Raw genomic sequence first — 20,019 nt, 5'->3', positions numbered from 1 at the left:
AAATCCCTAGCGGCGCCCCTGACACTTTTACACAACATCGTATACACCCAAGTATACTATACACATTTGAATACAACATATACAAACTATATCACCAAAAAAAATCAAGTACCTATAGTAACTTCACAATCATTTAAATTCCACAGCCTTATTGTTGTGGCTTAAGTGAGTAAAAAATGTACTCTAGTAAATGATGAGACTGCTGAAGTAGCTAAAGCTGACCACATGGTGGCAGAGTTGGCACAAACATATTTTCCACGCTCAGTCCCGCCTCCATGGGATCCCTTCTGTGACGTTGCCGCAAGTAAACTTTTTTTTCCTGCAGCCAAACGTGATTTTGGATCAACAAGTCTCCTCTCAGGCTGCGTCAAAGCTCCTTCCAGTGTAACCGATGTAGGTCAGTCGTCGTGCGTTGGAGCCTACACTGGAACAGTCGTTAAAAAAGTTTGTAGAACGGCTTAGAAAATGGCAAAGATTACATCGGGATGGTTTGGAATTGTTCTCTCCACGGCAACCATGGCACTAACAGTGTGGAATTCCAGCAATGGTAATTTGTTTATTTTTTTTCGAGGGGGTCTTCTATTTTCAGGCGTCTAACTAGCAGGTTTTACTTGTGCGTGACAAGAATGCAGCTAAAACAAATTATCACGCGTTTTCAAGTAGAAACCTAGGAAACACTTTAAAAACCTGTTCTTTAACATCATCCCCGTAATTACAATACAATTATGTTCCTTCATGCGTTGAACGATAGATTAAGCATAAGTGAATAATGACCATTTATTTAGTGTTAAACTTTGACCTATTTGGTAAATGCTTAAAGTGAACGATTAGGTTGTTAACTTTGTTAGCAACAATGTGCTGTGGTCATTTCTAACTTGGCTGGTTGTAGTTTAAGTGGTTTTGCTCTTCATACTAATCAAATACATGGATATTTTTTCAGAGATTTGTGGAAATTCACAAGTTTAAGTAAAAAAAAAATCTAAATGTTATTGGACCAAAACCATTTTCAAATGACACCTGTGTGTTTGAGCTTGGATTACTGACAATATTATTTTCCATTCTCATATACATTAGCTATCTGTATTATTTGAATATGTATATTAATATATATTTTGTTTTAAGATGATTATCAATTTTGATGTCAACATTTTGGAATAAAAATAGCATATTCACACAATCATTTCTAATACAGTGGTACCTCAATTTAGTGTTTTCTAATAAGAGCTGTCTCTTGGCTTATTGTTATGCTTCAAATTGCAAGCAATTATATGAGTTATAACTGTCATTATCCACATCATTAATCACAGTGAATCCTGTGATTAAACACTGGCCTTTATATATATATATATATATATATATATATATATATATATATATATATATATATATATATATATATATATATATATATATATATATATATATATATATAAATATTTACATGTATATATATATATATATATATATATATATATATATATATATATATATATATATATATATATATATACGTGTATGTATATGTGTGTATGTGTATATATACAGGTATATATGTATATATATAATATAAGTACATACAATATAAAATAAAACAAATATGAAAAATAAAATAAAAATATGTGTGTATACAGTATATAGATGCATATATTATATATATATTATTTATATATATATATGTATATGTATGTATGTGGGTGTGTATATATATATGTATTTGTATATATAGAACTTGAATACACCTCACGGTGATGCTTGGACACGTCATCAGTGATAAACCCGGGGTCATAGGGTGTTTCGGGTCTTTAATCATCAGACACCCTCACACGGGCGACCCAGCCGGGGGTGATCAGACCCCGGCCTGTGTCCAAGTAGCGCACCACGGATCCCCCCTACGGATCCACAGCCACCGGGAGGCCTTTTCTGCGGCCTCTAGGATGTTCTTGGTGGCGTGGCGAAGTTGGTAGAGTGGCTGTGCCAGCAATCGGAGTGTTGCTGGTTACTGGGGTTCAATCCCCACCTTCTACCATCCTAGTCACGTCCGTTGTGTCCTTGGGCAAAACACTTCACCCTTGCTCCTGATGGCTGCTGGTTAGCGCCTTGCATGGCAGCTCCCGCCATCAGTGTGTGAATGGGTGAATGTGGAAATACTGTCAAAGCGCTTTGAGTACCTTGAAAGGTAGAAAAGCGCTATACAAGTATAACCCATTTATTTATTTTCTCGACTGCAGTCCTCTAATGCCAAGGATTCTGAACACACGCTGTAGTGAGTGACCAGCAAAACCCCTGCACCCAATTTCGACTGGTTCACAGCGGGCTCTCCAGCCGTTACTCTGACACTCTGCAGTGAGCTCAGCGTATTTGGCTCTCTTTCGCTCATTTGCTTCGTCAATTCGCTCCTCCCAGGGGACAGTCAGCTCAAGTAGCACCACTTGCTTGGTTGACTCCGATGTTAACACCATGTCTGGGCGGAGTCACGTGGTATCGATATTGGCCGGGAACTTGAGTTGCCTTCCCAGGTCAACATGGAGCTGCCAGTCACGAGCGGTGGCCAGGAGCTCTCCTGAGAAGTTGGGCTGGCGGCTTGCCTTCTGTCCTGCTCTGATGAAGGTGATTGACTGCTTCGGGGCGGCCTGGGACTTGCTGTTTTGTATCGCTGCGCAGATAGAATCCGCCAGGGCTTTTAAAACTTGGTCGTGGCGCCAGCGATACCGCCCCTCCCCCAGTGCCTTTGGGCAACAGCTCAGGATGTGTTCCAAGGTGCCCCTCCTCTGGCACAGTTTGCACTCTGGAGTGTCTGCTAGGCCCCAGATGTGCAGGTTGGCGGGGAATGGGAGGATATCGTACACAGACTGTATGAGGAATTTTGTGCGCAGAGGTTCAGCTCTCCAGAGCTCTGCCCAGGTGAGTTTTCGAGGTTCTGCATGCTCCCACCTTGTCCACGCCCCTTGTTTGGACATGCTGACCATCCGGCAGCAACGTTCCTCCTCCACCTCTGCACGGATCTCCTCTTGGACCAGTTGGCGCTTCTCCTTGCCACGGGCCCGGTCCAAGCGTGGCTTTGAAAAGCTGCCGAGGCTTGCCCTCCCCCTTGCCACAGTACCCAACAAGGTTTTGTGCCTCAGCCGCGCCTCTGCTCTGCTTAGGGCTTCTTGTGCCTGCCACTTCCTCCCGGTCTTAACAATGATTCCTGCCGAGGCGACCTTGACATCTGCGGAGTCCCTGTACATCATTACCTCTCTGGAGCGGGTGACCTTGAATTCCTCCAACAGTCCCCTGAGAGGGAGCTGCAGCTTGGTGGAATGGCCATAAAGAGCAATGCTGCTTAATGACCGAGGGAGCCCCAGCCATCTCCTTAGGAACTGGCTGATGGTCTTCTCTAGTACCTCAACCGTTGTCATTGGTACCTCGTAGATTAACAGAGGCCAGAGTATTCTAGGCAAGACTCCGTGTTGGTACATCCAGGCTTTAAACTTTCCTGGGAGACCAGATTTGTCGATGGCTGTGAGCCATGAGGTCAGGTCGCTCTTTGTCTGCTGCAAAGCCACTGCGTCCTTCAGGGAGCTATCAAAGATCTTGCCCAGGCTCTTGACAGGTCTTTCGGTCACCGTTGGAATCAAGTACCCTCCAACTGTAAAGCGGAAATGGTCGGCCACTTTACCTTTCTTTAGGATCAGAGACCTGGACTTTGCTGGCTTGAAGCTCTTATATATGTATGTATGTGGGTGTGTATATATATGTATATGTACCGATATGTATATAGATATACATATGTAAATATATCTATATAGATGTATGTATGTATTAGGGGTGTGGGAAAAAATCGATTCGAATTCGAATTGCGATTCTCACGTTGTGCGATTCAGAATCGATTCTCATTTAAAAAAAAAAAAAAAAAAAATATTTTTTTAAATTATTTTATTATTTTTTTTTATTATTTTATTTTTTTTAAATTAATCAATCCAACAAAACAATATACAGCAATACCATAATAATGCAATCCAATTCCAAAACCAAACCCGACCCAGCAACACTCTGAACCGCAATAAACAGAGCAATTGAGAGGAGACACAAACACGACACAGAACAAACCAAAAGTAGTGAAACAAAAATGAATATTATCAACAACAGTATCAACATTAGTTACAATTTCAACATAGCACTGATTAAAAATCCCTCATTTACATTATCATTAGACATTTATAAAAAAAAACAATAAAAAAAAAACCAATAGTGTCACAGTGGCTTACACTTGCATTGCATCTCATAAGCTTGCCAACACACTGTGTTCAATATTTTCACAAAGATAAAATAAGTCATATTTTTGGTTCATTTAATAGTTAAAACAAATTTACAATGCAATCAGTTGATATAAACATTGTCCTTTACAATTATAAAAGCTTTTTACAAAAATCTACTACTCTGCCTGCATGTCAGCAGACTGGGGTAGGTCCTGCTGAAATCCTATGTATTGAATGAATAGAGAATCGTTTTGAATAGGGAAAAAAATCGTTGTTGAATTGAAAAAAAAAATCGATTTTGAATCGAATCGTGACCCCAAGAATCGATATTGAATCGAATCGTGGGACACCCAAAGATTCACAGCCCTAGTATGTATTATATTGGGGGTGGTATGGCGTATTGGGTAGAGCGGCCGTGTCAGAAACCTTAGGGTTGCAGGTTCGCTCCCCGCCTCTTGACATCCAAATCGCTGCCGTTGTGTCCTTGGGCAGGACACTTCACCCTTGCCCCCGGTGCCGCTCACACTGGTGAACGAATGATGAATGATAGGTGGTGGTCGGAGGGGCCGTAGGCGCAAACTGACAGCCTCGCTTTCGTCAGTCTACCCCAGGGCAGCTGTGGCTACAAATGTAGCTTACCACCACCAGGTGTGAATGAATGATGGGTTTCCACTTCTCTGTGAGCACTTTGAGTATTTAACAATAGCAAAGCGTGATATAAAATCTAATCCATTATTATTATTATTAAGTATATACAATATAAAAATATTTGTGTATACAGTATATACATGCATGTATTATACATATATTATACTATATAAATATTATTTATATATAATATATATTATATATGTATGTATTTCTGTATATATATATGTATATATATATATATATATATATATATATATATATATATATATATATATATATATATATATATATATATATATATATATATATATATATATATATATATACACATACATATATACACTACCGTTCAAAAGTTTGGGGTCACCCAAACAATTTTGTGGAATAGCCTTCATTTCTAAGAACAAGAATAGACTGTCGAGTTTCAGATGAAAGTTCTCTTTTTCTGGCCATTTTGAGCGTTTAATTGACCCCACAAATGTGATGCTCCAGAAACTCAATCTGCTCAAAGGAAGGTCAGTTTTGTAGCTTCTGTAACGAGCTAAACTGTTTTCAGATGTGTGAACATAATTGCACAAGGGTTTTCTAATCATCAATTAGCCTTCTGAGCCAATGAGCAAACACATTGTACCATTAGAACACTGGAGTGATAGTTGCTGGAAATGGGCCTCTATACATCTATGTAGATATTGCACCAAAAACCAGACATTTGCAGCTAGAATAGTCATTTACCACATTAGCAATGTATAGAGTGTATTTCTTTAAAGTTAAGACTAGTTTAAAGTTATCTTCATTGAAAAGTACAGTGCTTTTCCTTAAAAAATAAGGACATTTGAATGTCACCCCAAACTTTTGAACGGTAGTGTATGTGTGTGCGTATATATACACATATATAAATACAGTATATGTATGTTAATGGTGGACATTTATCCATTAACATATGGTAAAGCTACTGTTTGTGAGTTTGACGGAGATACAAAAGAGATACCGTAAAAGTCCACTCTCCAAGATAAATACTCTATTATCACATCACTTGATACAACTACTACAGTTGTTTGTACAACATTCTATTATTTTATAAAATATTTATAAAAGTTCGTCTTTCTTTTTAAAAGCATGTTACATGTTGTATTTGTGCTGTTTTTGGGAGGGAGTGGGGGGGTGGAGGGGGCAAGCACAAATTTATTTAAGATTGTTTCAGTTGGTGACATTAATTTGAGGTACAAGTGTTTTGAGTAAAGAGCTTCATCACAGAGCCAATTAAGCTAAGTTGATCTACTACTCTATGTTGTATTTAATAACTTGGTCCTAAAGCTTTACAGTGGATTAAAGTAGACCTAAATTATATCAAAGACTTCCAATTAAAAAGAAAATGTCTTGAAAATTCATTGTTTAAAAATGTAACTAACGAGTATGTAGTAAGTCTAAATAAATCTTTAAATAAAGTAAAATGATGCTTTGTTGGTCATTAGCTACCATGTTTAGAGCGACATGCTGTTCCTGTTAGACTGTGTTTTGTGAAAATAATTTGTGTATGTATTTGGTATTTAATTAATTGCATTGATTGTATGGTACTGAGTTAAATTTTTGATTTCATGGTTATCGTCACAAATATACAAAAAAATAAATCCAAAGAAAAGATAAAACACCCTTGCTGACTGATGATGATAGATTGAGCTTTTGATTTTTCCAGAAAACTTTAATTGAACTCTGGAATGTTCAACTTTTGGGGCATTTGGCTTTGACTGTTTATTAATGCAAGACCTAAATGTGTGAACAGCCCAGGAATCTAGGAAGCATCCCCACCGGCTCATCAGGACCTCAGAGCCTCTGGTTGAGCAGGACCATGCTTCAAAGGCGTACCTGAGCCCGGATGAGCTCAAACGACTTCATTTTAGAACCAACACAGACTCTCTCGAGCTGTCCGAAGGACATGAGGCTAAGTTCAGCTGCTCCATTGATATCCCTGATACCACACTGGAGCCCTCCATCTTGTGGAAGAAGAACGGACAGGACCTGGCTGAAAACATGCAGGTGATGATCCATGAAATGCAGACCATCACGGACAGGGTTACGACTCTCCTCTCCACAGTCAGGTATGGGGAAAATTATTCTTCCATTCTTTTGAATTGTGCACGCCCCATGAGAAAACATTTTGTTGGAGTGAGTGCTACTATTTTTTTAAATATAGGACTTTATTCTACAAGAACACATCATGGCATTACCTGAAAATCTTTGTGCTTCCTCAATGTATTTGATTATGTCATCAAAAGAAAACATAATCATAATCATAATCATAAAAGCATGTAGAACCTAGTAATAAAACAAACTGTACAACCAACATAAAATAGACAAAATGAACAATCTTTAATTTGTTCAAATTTGATCCGAATAAAATAATATATTTTAGGAGTTAGCATAGCAGGCAATGATTTATGTAACATTTTAGTGTTGTTTAATTTTCTATAAAGTGCTAAAGTACTGGATTGACCCAAATATAAGACGACCCAGAATATACGACGACTGCTCTTTTTCAACACTGTTTATTTTTGTTGTAAAAAAAATCTAAATCAGAACCAGAGATTGAATAAAACATAAAATCATATTATCATAATTTTATCATTTATATATATTTCTCAGCCACTCAACAGTTGTTTTATTCATGCTTAAATGATCACCATTACCTTAGAATTAGCATCATAACTGGCTAGCAACCTTTGAGACACTTTTCGAGTATGCCACCGCATTACCGTAGGTCTGTTAGGACCAGCTTTAGATTTTTTTTTCCTAAACAAGATTTAGTTTGTGGCCCCATTTTGGGTCTTTAATATTACTAATTTATTGTTATTATTAGTGAAGTGAAGTTAATTATATTTATATAGCGTTATTCTCTAGAGACTCAAAGCGCTTTACATAGTGAGAACCATTATCTACATCTTTTTTAAGCTACATTTAAACCAGTGTGGTTGTCACTGGTAGTGTCTTGCCCAAGGACACAGCGGCAGTGACTAGGATGGCGGAAGCAGAGATCGAACCTGGAACCCTCTACCAACCGAGCCACGTCGTCCCGACTCCTGAAGTGCCTCACTCCACCGTTGACCTAACATTACTACCCCATATACACATACTCAGTATGTTTACATGCACTAAATAACTAATTAACTTAATGTTTTTTTTTTTACAAAATATTGCCAACCAATTTAAAAGAATGCAAGTGTCAATATTCACTTAAATACTATTATAAATCTGCCAAGTTTCCTTTTACTTCATAGTATAAGGTAGAGATTCACGTGGGATTATCATCAGTGGATAATATTAATTATAATAATACATTATTATTATAATTATTATTTTATTATTATTATTAGTACATATATATGTGTGTGAGTGTGTGTGTGTGTGGGTGTATACAATCATACACTCACACACACACATGTATATATATAATGTGTGTGTGTATATATATACAGTATATACATATATGATTACATATAACTATATATTAGCGTATATATTTATATATGTTTATATGTGTATATATGTATATACATTATACATATAGCTTTATATATGTATATACCTTTATATGTGTTTATACATATATGTATGTATACATTTGGAAAGACATTTGACACCACTTGCTGGTCTTGAAACCCTGAACAGAAGGCATAGACATTTCTATGGCATCACTCAGTATTCTCACGCTGTAGTTTTTAAGTGGCCTCTTAAATAATGTCTTCCAGCATTACCCAGGTGCAGAGGCTGGACGCTGGAGAGTACCGCTGCAGGCTCAGCATCGGCAACATGATGGTGGAGTCTCAGCCTATCACCATCAAGGTAGAAGGTAAGTTCGAGGGAGCTTTTGGATCTTCTTTGAATGTCCGCTTGTTTTACAGCAAAGTGTTTTCTTTGCAGGTCTTCCAACATTTTTCCAGCAACCTGAGGACAGAAACATAACAAAAGACACCCCTTTTAATCTGTCATGTGAGGCAGTGGGACCTCCAGACCCTGTCAACATTCGCTGGCTGCGGGATGGAATACCTGACAGTGACTACCATAGCTCTCCCAGCACTTACTCTGTGGAAGGTGAGCCCACGTTCACATTCATTTCTTCTTAATCAGCTTTGTATGTTTATACATGTTGGACCTGCTCTACTAGGATCCAAATAACACGCGCTAAACAGCAGGTGCAAACTTTAAATGTGTGTGTACTATTAGTGGGCGTATTGCGTGTGATCTACTAAGACAGTGTATGCAATTGATAACAAGTGCAAAAGTGGTGCCCTATTTAAAAATGTTGTGTCTGTTACCGGCATTATGTGACCATGGAAACGCTAATTTCCCTCCACATTAATGTTTTTGTGCTCTCCAACCTGTGTACAATGTATCTGAACTAGCAGCACACATCTATAATATGTAACTCATTATCTGCAATATAAAATTGCAATCTAGACAACATAAACAATTTTTAGCAAGCTGATGGCCCACACTCTGCAGGGAGGCGGTGGACCATCACAAAATCGCAGCGCATTCATGCGTCTGGAATTATCCAAATGCAAGAAAATGCAAATTGCAAGATGTTTTTTTCTTATCAGAGATATATTATAAAGGCAGACACCAAAACACATCAATTTAATTGGTTTTAATCAGCACCTTAAGTCATCCAGCAGCTAAAAAAATGAAATAATATAGCTAAATAAATTAAATGGCCAATTTTTTTTTATTTCTGACAGTCCAAATATGTTGTTACACACATATAGGACAGATGATTCACTGTCCATCATCTGTCTTTGCAGCGCGATCACGTCTTTTCCCGTAGCTGTGTGTGTAATTGTGTCAGATTGCACTTAGATTTCAGACATGCTCAAAAAAGACGCAAAATAGCATCCGCATAACAGTTTCAGCCTTGATCAATCACACTGCGCATGCATAATAATTACATTTGCATTTCCTCCTCTTGTATTGTGGGTAGGGCTGGGCGATATGGACGACAAAGTATATCTCGATATATTTTTACTTAAACTCGATATTCAATATATATCTCGATATATTTTCCGGTGAAAATATGCGTATAAAGATATTCATTTTTGAGCGATATTCAGTAAAATTGAAGTGAATGAAAACTGTCCTGTAAACAGTCATTGGCACTTTTATTAACCCAGTTAGTCAAGATGGGTATTAACAGCACAAAAAAGAAATTGTTTAAGTAGTACGGAATTAAATAACATAAATAAAATAGAAAAATATTATTTCTACATAAAATAAATAACATAGCTGTGCAAATGATACAAAATGTATCAAACTCAGATACTAAAAATACATTTGCAGGCAGGCACTTTGTGATTTCCCTTCCTGGTTCGATGACCCGCCCTATCTTGCCTCTGATTGGCCTGTCCCTAACCAATCGTGACTCATCATAGTAAACAACCAACCAATCATGGATGTTCTCATAGTGCAAGCACGTCTTGGAAGGAGGAAGGGGAGGGGTTTAGTAGCCCATGGAGGGGAAGCGGGGGAGAACAAGGAAAACAACAAATAAGCGGTGTTTGGTCATTTTAACGTGAAATAAATTATATCGATATCACGATATTTTCTTAATTCATATCTTGTTTAAAAATATATCGATATATCTTACAAACTCAATATATCGCCCAGCCCTAATTGTGGGCATTCTGAAGATCAGCATATATTCTGCATATTCATGAAGACAGATGCGCTAAAATGATTGCGCTCCTTTTCTGCTCACTCAATCCTCTGCTCACAAGTTCCGTAGATCAGCTTTGCGTGTGCTATTAAGTTTGCACGTATTTTTGTACACACAAATCTTTAGTAGATTGGGCACAATGTGTTAAAATTAGCCTTACTGTGTCAAATGAATTTCTTAGAATGTTGAGGAGGGTTAAGGAGAACGTTGCAACATTCTTACAAAATGAAACAAAAATAAATAATTAAAATAAGATTAAAAACAATTCTAAAAAAAGTATGCTATATTAAGTAAGTATTAAGTATAAGTATTAAGTAATTAGTAATCAAAACTGTTAGTGATAAGTAGGGATGTGCCGATCGATCGGCTGACACTGAGTTTATTTTTAGTTCCCCGGCTGACATGCGGCTAGCAGCTAATGTGTCTCCTTACAGTGTGGAGCGGCACCCTTATAGTAATAATAATCACTTCTATTGCAGCTATCGAACTGCATTTCTTAGTATCTGAAGTAGCATTACCAAGTATCATTATCGCTGAAGGATGAGGCTAACATGTGATCAGGGCAGGAGTAAGCATGCCAACAGCTTGTCTAATCACTAAGGTGGCTTGAAACAACCCCAAGAAATAAGTGTTTAGTAAAGTCTTAGAAGTGCAGATGAAACCACGTTGCAGCAGAAAGAAAGCAGCTATTAACAGGAGAAGTACATTAATAAGAGCCTTGAGAGAGGATAATATAACCACAACTGTTGGCGTGTCAGCATTGTCAGCACACAGGGCGGATCGATCCATAAATTAAGGTGTCAATACCAAACGTAGCATCAGTTTATGATCGATACTAGAGTGATTAGGTTGATATTTTTATTTTTCTCAAAATTATTTTTGTATTGTTTTTGTTAATGTTTAAAAACTCTGATTTTAATTCCCTGGATACAGGAGGACTTTAGGGTAAAAAACGAAAGGCTTTAAACAAGTAGCAGATTATAGTTTTTGCTTTTGTTTAGTTATTGTGTACTATTAACACTTATATGCAATAATAGTGAATAAGGAAGAATTTTCAATACTGTGTTTATAGTGTTAATCTGTCAATAGAACTCACCATAAATAGGTTGATAAATTTACAGTTAATACATGTGATCGGTATCGGCCGATCTCACTCATGGATGATCGGTTTTGGAATCGGCAACGTAGCATAAAATAATAACTCAGACAACTTTACGGTATATATTCCCAAAAAATTCCTTATAATAGAGGCAAAGTCAGTTGCTCCATATACAGGTAAGGTTAGAATGGTCTGTTGGTGGTTTCTATTCTGCTTCATCTACGCTGCCTCAGCATCTCCACTGTGCTTATACAAAGACATGCATTAACACGCTTGGTGTCACTGAGGCCACCATTAATGTCACTGAGTGTTCAACAGCCACCCGCCTTTTATGCAAGATCAGTGTTTTTTTAAGAGCAACACTAAGTGCTAGCTGTTAAATAAAGTAGGGCATTATTCCCTTATTTCTTATTTGCATTGTTAGTGATAAAATACAGATTGATTTCAAACTAGAAAACAATATTAAAGCATGTTTATTAAAAAGTTTTAAGGAAAACTGAAATAGTTTAAGAATGTATTTGGATATATTTTTCCGTTCAAACTAGGAAATGTTGAGTAAAATGATACATTTTACACTGAAGATTGCAAAATCAAAATGTTGGCATCGAATGTAATTGTTATTACAAGTATACCCTCTTGGTTCAGGGTCAAGCATTCATTTTGAGTTGGCCGCAGGCTACACAGACACATTCAGTCATGGAATGGGTTAAAGGTTTAAAACTCTGCTTTGGTCCAGTGTGTGCAAGGGCCCAGGGTGGAAGGGGATGGGGTTTGGGGGCCATTTGCAGACACTCTGTCCGGGGGTTGGCTCCAGGCACAAAGACCTCATTCACAGGACAGCCCACTGCACCAACAAGGAGGGGCTAGAGGCTGCAGACTAGCAGAGCTCAGTACTCCCACAACACACACTGTGCTGCACACTTGTTCCATGCTACAAGTCGGCCTGTTTCAAAGGAAGGGTTCTTTAAATTGATAAATACAATTCTGCCTAGGACCCCAATTAAGCCAGGGGTGGCCCTTCATCAATCCATGTTTTTTGGAACTTAAGGTTTCCAAGTCCGATTCCAGCTTCCGCCATCCTCGTCATTGTCGTTGTGTCTTTTGGCTAGACACTTTACCTACTTACCTAAAAGCACTATATAAATATTCTTCACTTCACTTAACACTCACAATATTTACAGTTAGGCACATGCACAGAGTTATTCTATTGAAGCTGAGTGAATTGAGCTTTAGTGACGGACGCTGATTTGATGTACTAAGTTGACATTGTTTTTGTGCAACTTTTGAGACATTTTGTTACAGTAGTACTGAATGTTTTTGTTTTTTCGTACAACTTTTTGAGGCACCACTGAATTTAGTAAAATTGTTAGGATTACAGTATTGACATTTAGGTCTACTGTATTATTGAATTCAGTCAACAAGTGAGCCCCCATGATACTGTGATAGGATCCTTTTAGTGCACTTCTCCTAAAAACAAGATTGTGTTCCTTGAAACGTTGTACTTAGGAGGAAAAAGTATCATGTGTCTTAATTTGCCTGTACTTGACTATATAAATGGAAACTTAATGTTACAGGCAGTCTTACAAAAACCTCATAATTATACAGTAGGCTGCAAGACTACCTCCAGCCGTACTCTCACAAAACCACTTGCTACTCTGAATTTGCTCCATTTTGTTATGTTTCTATCTCAATAACCAATGCAACATTGCTTTTACTTTTTTTTTATAGTACTAGCAAATGTAATAATGCCAAGTGAATTATTTTTACCTCAAACTATCACCATGAATAACTTTTATTAACTGTGGAGGCAATGTTTTTATGTGACATTATGTCATACCAATACTAAAAACACGGTGTAATACAACTACGTATAACTAAAATTAAGTAAAACTACTCATTCTTGAAAGATACTTGTATGACTTTTAATTAGGGATGTAAGTATGTACTGTAGTACCTCAACTTAGGAGCTTAATCGGTTCGGTGATGCAGCTCTTAACTCAAATCAATGTCTCCCTTTGAAAATAATTGAAATCAATTAATCCATGCTTGGCGCCGCAAAACAGTACAATTTTAACATGTAACACGCTTTTTAAAAAGAAAAAAAAAAGAAATATTTAATAAAAACAATATGATAAAATGTACTTCTAACAGCTACAGTAGTTTTGTGAAGTAATGTAATAATAATATACAGTATTTACCTTAAAGAGTGAACTTCTACGGTATCTCCTTCCAGTTGCTTCTCTGTCAAACACACCATCAGCAGCTTTTCCATATCGCCATGACAAAATATCCAACATGTAGGTATTTGTTATAAAAATCTTGGTTGGCGTTATCGACTCATTCTGCTTCAGACTTGCAGTGACACGATCAAATTGCTTCACCACACTGGGAGTCAAATGTATTGTACATGCAAATTCACATATACTCACACACATACATACAGACATACATAGGTACCTACGCTCCCACATACATATACAAATAAATACAGTACATATTTACACACTCAAAGTTCGTACATCCACACGCACATTCATTATACAAACATACTGTATACACATACTGTACATATACATTCACTGTAAAAACATACATATACACATACTGTACATATACACTCACTGTACAAACACACACATACACATACTACACATATACATTCACTGTACAAACACACACATACATATACTGTACATATACATTCACTGTACAAACACACATATACACATACTGTACATATACATTCACTGTTCAAACACACATACTGTATACACATACTGTACATATACATTCGCTGTACACACATATACACATACTGTACATATACATTCACTGTACAAGCACACATATACACATACTGTACATATACAAGTACATATACACACATACACTCATGCACATAATCACGTTTCATCAAACATATATTAACGTTGTTGCCCTAGGGTAAACTGGGTATAACACATGGCACACTGACAAAGCTTAACCTATTGTTACTATAACAATCTACAAGGTTAATGTAGGTTGCTTCTCTTTCTTCCCCTCCATTTTTCTGCATTCTTTCGTATCTCAAGTTATCATTACGTATATGTATTGTTGCATTTGAACAATTGTATTGTTGATAATAAAGGTAAAGTATTGGTATTGTTTATTATCAATAGCACTATTTCTATTGGTATTCATATTGCTCCATTTTTAGTGTAATAATGCTCATTGTCATTTCTGTATTTCTTTTTTTATTTTCGCTAACTGCTTATTTGCTATTACTTTTACCATCATATTTGTACACGTCGTATTTGCTGATGTTGCTCTGTTGTTGTTGTGTTTGCTGTTGTTGTTTTTGTCTCTCTGTCTAATCCCCCTCTTGTCCCCACAATTCCCCCCTCTGTCTTCCTTTTTCTCTCTTTCTATCCCCTCCTGCTCTGGCCCGGCTGCACCAAATGATAATATAAATACATTTAATAAAGTCAAAATACAAGTAAGGCAACAAGAGAAGTATCCTACACTTCTCTTTTGTAAAGTAAATCTGAACAGCCGATATGGGCATCTACATCTGCTATATGATTTGCCCGAGAAGCTGGGCAGGACATTTAAAAAAAAAAAATTTTAAAAAAAATTGCTTCACCAAGTTGGCAACATGCTCGGTCATGTTTTTGATGATTTATTTTGTATAATTCAATATCATGCACTTCTCCTTCTCAGCACTGTCCTTCACACTCACTTTCATCATTTTAATGCTCACAAAAAAAAGTTATGTCAATCTCTAGCTATAAGCTAATGCTAGCGAGAAAGACCAGAGGATCTTACAAGGTTCACTGTGACATGTTGTACACCAACTAATGGCGGGGATGCTTGTAACTCTTATATTTCCTTGCAACTTAAAGCATACCAATTAGACAAGAGACCGCTCTTATATCAAAGCGCTCATAAGTTGAGGCACCACTGTATTTATTTGCATCGTACCAAACCAAAAGCTCCTTACTGACTTCCCACTCAGTACACATTTCAAGTGAGGGACAATAAACTTACGTTTTGTATTGCGATGCACCTCCACAAGCCAGGTAGTGGGACTAAATGTGCATTTTTGGATCACAGTCATTCCTCGTTTATTGCTATTAATTGATTACAGACATTACAGCGATATACGTATTTCCTTCTAGTATCATTAATTAGAAATACATTGTTTTCATAGTTAGAGCATAAAAAACGTGTTTACAACCTTCTAAATACGTTTTTTTGACATTATGAGACCCCTTTAAGACATACTATGTTTTTTTTCTACATTTGAAACACTTCCTTGTGGTCTACATAACATGTAATGGTGGTTCTTTGGTCAGCATTTTGCATAGATTATGTTTTACAGACCATCTTCAAGCGACTTTCTGACCATCTCTTTAGGATGCGCTGTTTTGTTGGCGGTCTTATTTACGTGCCTCCAATTTGACAGTGTCTTCTCACTACCATCTTTGTTGTAGTTTTTAGCAATTCCATATCAAGTCTACTGACAGATTAAATTTGAACTATACAGTATTTTGTATTAGAAATGGCAACAGCGGAGGATGCATGTGCATGTACGAGCCAGTCTGCTCCACAACAAGTGGATAGAGAAAAAGAAGGAACTTATTAACTACAGTGTCGGACTACAATGGCGAACTCGTGCAAAGATCTTTGGGTAAACCTCGACCATAAATGGATGTATCCGCTGATGTCACACTTGGGAAAAACGTCACAAATTGGGCAAATTCAAAACGGCTCGTTAGGACAAAGTATGAAGGAAGTCAAAATTGTTTTATAAATCAATCAATCAATCAATCAATCAATCAATCAATCAATCAATCAATCAATGTTTATTTATATGGCCCTAAATCACAAGTGTCTCAAAGGGCTGCACAAGGCACAACGACATCCTCGGTTCAGATCCCACATCAGTGCAAGGAAAAACTCAACCCATAAATATCTCCCCCATGCCATTGATTTCAAATTTTCGGGACTTATGAGGATCCCAAACACACAAAAACAGGTACTGAGTAAAAGAAAAAGAAAAGTTTGTTTTTCATAATAGGTGCCCTTTCAATAACAACCTTTAGTCACTTTAACACTCTTTTAGTTCAATATAGTAATACTGCCTGAGGGTGAGCCAATCAATGGCCAGGATACTGAACCGCTCTGATTGGTTTGGTCTCCTCTCGTGGCCAATACTACTGTAGTATTGATATGATTCGTTTATTTAGTTATTAATGTGCCATTATGTTTATGCTTGAAAATGCTTAATACAGGACATAAAAAATGTAAAATATGCTTAAAGAATTTAGTGAAAATTAATGGACGACTATATATTTTCTATGCATCCATTTTCTACCGCTTGTCTCTCTCGGGGTCGCGGGGGTGCTGGAGCCTATCCCAGCTGCACTCGGGCGGAAGGCGGGGTACACCCTGTAGTCGCCACCTTGTCGCAGGGTGAACACAGACAGACAACATTCACACTCACATTCACACACTAGGGACAATTTAATGTTGCCAGTCAACCTATCTCCAGGTGCATGTCTTTGGAGGTGGGAGGAAGCCGGAGTACCCGGAGGGAACCCACGCAGTCACGGGGAGAACATGCATTAAACATTATTTGCATATTGCATATTTGCATATCTTTTGTAGGGAGTCCTTTTTTAGAAATATATGTTTTATACTGTTTGTAATGCACAGATATTCTTGTCATACTTTCTTCCCAGGAAACATACCTGCATCATTATCTCAGTTTCTCTTTTGTTTTTCCCTCATTTGACAAAAATGAATGGTTCCTGTTGTGACTCAAGTCAAACCTGCTCACTTCCCACTTTGCTTCCAACATCTGTTTTCTGTGCAATTTAACAGTGAAGCATGCAGTCGGGCATTTGCACAGCTTGCTGAGAAATGTGTGAAGGTATTCGCATGGTACTCCCAAAGTCTCCGCTGAATTGTCAGAGTTTATTGCACATGAGACTTTGACACTTGGATGTAAAAAGAAAAAAAATGTGGCGTGGTCAGTGTTCTCTGTTTATACACTGGTGCTCCAGAGAAGGGTCAAGATACTCTTAAAAACATAAAAAAGGCATCCCAATGCTTTTTCTTCGGCAGGGTTGTGCCTTGCATTGTGGAAAGGTTTCCGAAATAGAGCACAAAAGAGACACTTGTTCCAGTTCTTTTCTAACTGGCTATAGCTTGTTGTGGCTTTGGGAAGACAATCAGTCCGGACAATAGACTATTTCAAGACCAAAACCTTTTAGTGAAACAAAGAAGAAACTCACCCTTAGTGTGCCATTTTTTCAGTTAAAACAAATGTTCATGCGTCAAGTAAAGCTGATATGAAGCCGTCATAAACCAAGAGGCTGTTGTTGTATATGTGTTTTCCTAAAATATTCAGCCATTACTGCAGGAATATTCAACTGGTTGTGTTCAGTTCAAAACATGGGAGACAAACATTCTTGGACTAAATTCCTAGAAACACTGGAGCGCTTTTGTTGTTCTCAAAATGTTTTCACGAAGCACCACCTTAGTAAACACTTAGCTTTTCCAAGTACCACCATCTTCTGTGCCAGTGCATTGAGCAAGTCAAACACTGGATGTGCCAAAATTTCCTACAACTAAATGAAGATAAAACTGAGATAATTGTTTTTGGTGCTAAAAAAGAAAGGTTTAAAGTCGTCCAACACCTTCAATCACTGTCCCTGAAAACCTCAAATAAAGCCAGAAATCTTGGGGTTATTTTAGATTCTGATTTACATTTCGACAGTCACATCAAATCAGTAACGAAATCGGCCTACTATCACCTCAAAAATGTAAAAAGACTTAGAGGGCTCATGTCAGCTCAAGACTTTGAAAAACTTGTACATGCCTTTACTACCAGTAGGCTAGACTATTGTAATGGTCTCCTTGCAGGTCTTCCCAAAAAAAACTGTCAGGCAGCTACAGCTTGTTCAGAACGCTGCTGCTAGAGTTCTAACAAAGACCAAAAAATGTGAGCACATTACACCAATTCTTAAATCCTTACATTGGCTCCCTGTACATCAGAGAATTGATTTCAAAATCCTCCTGCTCACATATAAATCACTACATGGTCTAGGGCCGAAGTATATTACTGATATGCTCCCACTATATAAGCCCTCTAGATCACTAAGATTTTCTGAGACCAATCTGTTAGCGGTTCCAAGAGTAAACTCAAATCAAGGGAGAGCATCATTCAGTCACTATGCAACAAATAGCTGGAATAAACTTCCTGAAGATGTCAGACTCTCCCCAACTCTGACTACTTTTAAAACTAGACTGAAGACTTTTATGTTCACCTTAGCTTTCAGCTAAATCTTTTAATCTTTTAATCTTTTAACTTTTAACGTCTGCACTGTTTTTATTTTTATTGTCTGCATTTTAATTTTGCTTTTATTTTCTTTCATTTCACTTTGTTGTCTGTGAAGCACTTTGAGTCAAACTTGTGTATGAAAAGCGCTATACAAATAAAGTTGCCTTGCCTTGCCTTGTCTTGCCTTGCCTAATGACCAACATTTAAATACAGTAGCGTAGTAGGCCTACACATCCATTAAAACAAGGCAGAGGTGGTATTTAACAAATATATTTAATATTTTGTCCACCTTAACATTACACACAGTTTGAACAGTAACACTGTGTTTGAATATAGGAAAATAAAACACTGTACTTTAATCAAGTGATTCTTTGGCGTACCACTAGATGGAGCCCGCCAGTTTGAGAATCACTGGTATAGAAAAACTGTAGCGATATTGGCAAATCCTTGCATTGACATTTTAACCTTTCTCGTAAACATAGAACACTGGGATCCAAACTTGTGATTTACATAACTAAGGTCGTCCTTAAGGCACCCCTTTGAATACTCTCCTTTTTGGCAGTTACATATTTTATTTGTAATGTAACTAAGGCAAGAGGGACAAGTGGTAGAAAATGGATGGAAGATGTTTTATTGCGCGTTTACTTCAGATGCAGTCAGTAGTCATTTGTTCAACTCCTTTAGTTATAGTAGTAGTGTTCCTAAGGGTGCCATTTTAAGTCTTCTCCTTTTTATCATTGGGACTATTGAACTGAAGGCACGTTATTTCAGTTGTTGTTACAGTTTCAGATATTGTTATATTTGTGTTTCCCTGAAATAGTTAGCCCTTACTGAAGGGATACTTAACTGGCGGTCCGCGGGCCAAATCCGGCCCTGGTAATGACACCATACCGGTCACTGAGCTCAGTTAAAAATTTGGGAGACAAAAATGTTTGCAGTACATTCCTAAAAACACTAGAGTCCTCCTATTGTGTAGAGCAGGGGTGTCAAACTAATTTTA

The 20,019-nt window shown here is 37.4% G+C and overlaps 1 protein-coding gene across 1 annotated transcript in view; it reads left to right on the top strand.

Moving 5' to 3' along the window:
* Nucleotides 1-273: 273 nt before the first annotated feature.
* The window catches only part of mertka (c-mer proto-oncogene tyrosine kinase a), a 42,944-nt gene continuing 23,198 nt past the window's right edge, over nucleotides 274-20,019 (top strand). Inside the window, exons 1-4 of the mRNA XM_062058406.1 lie at nucleotides 274-547; nucleotides 6,670-6,985; nucleotides 8,633-8,733; nucleotides 8,805-8,975. Of these exons, the coding sequence (XP_061914390.1) occupies nucleotides 466-547; nucleotides 6,670-6,985; nucleotides 8,633-8,733; nucleotides 8,805-8,975 (670 nt within the window). The 5' untranslated portion in view covers nucleotides 274-465. The remainder of the gene's footprint in view (nucleotides 548-6,669; nucleotides 6,986-8,632; nucleotides 8,734-8,804; nucleotides 8,976-20,019) is intronic.

Source organism: Entelurus aequoreus, linkage group LG09 (assembly GCF_033978785.1).
Source record: "Entelurus aequoreus isolate RoL-2023_Sb linkage group LG09, RoL_Eaeq_v1.1, whole genome shotgun sequence".
NCBI classification, from domain to species: Eukaryota; Metazoa; Chordata; class Actinopteri; order Syngnathiformes; family Syngnathidae; genus Entelurus; species Entelurus aequoreus.
The sequence above is the reverse complement of the archived record's forward strand: the minus strand, read 5'-3'. Positions and strand labels throughout refer to the sequence as shown.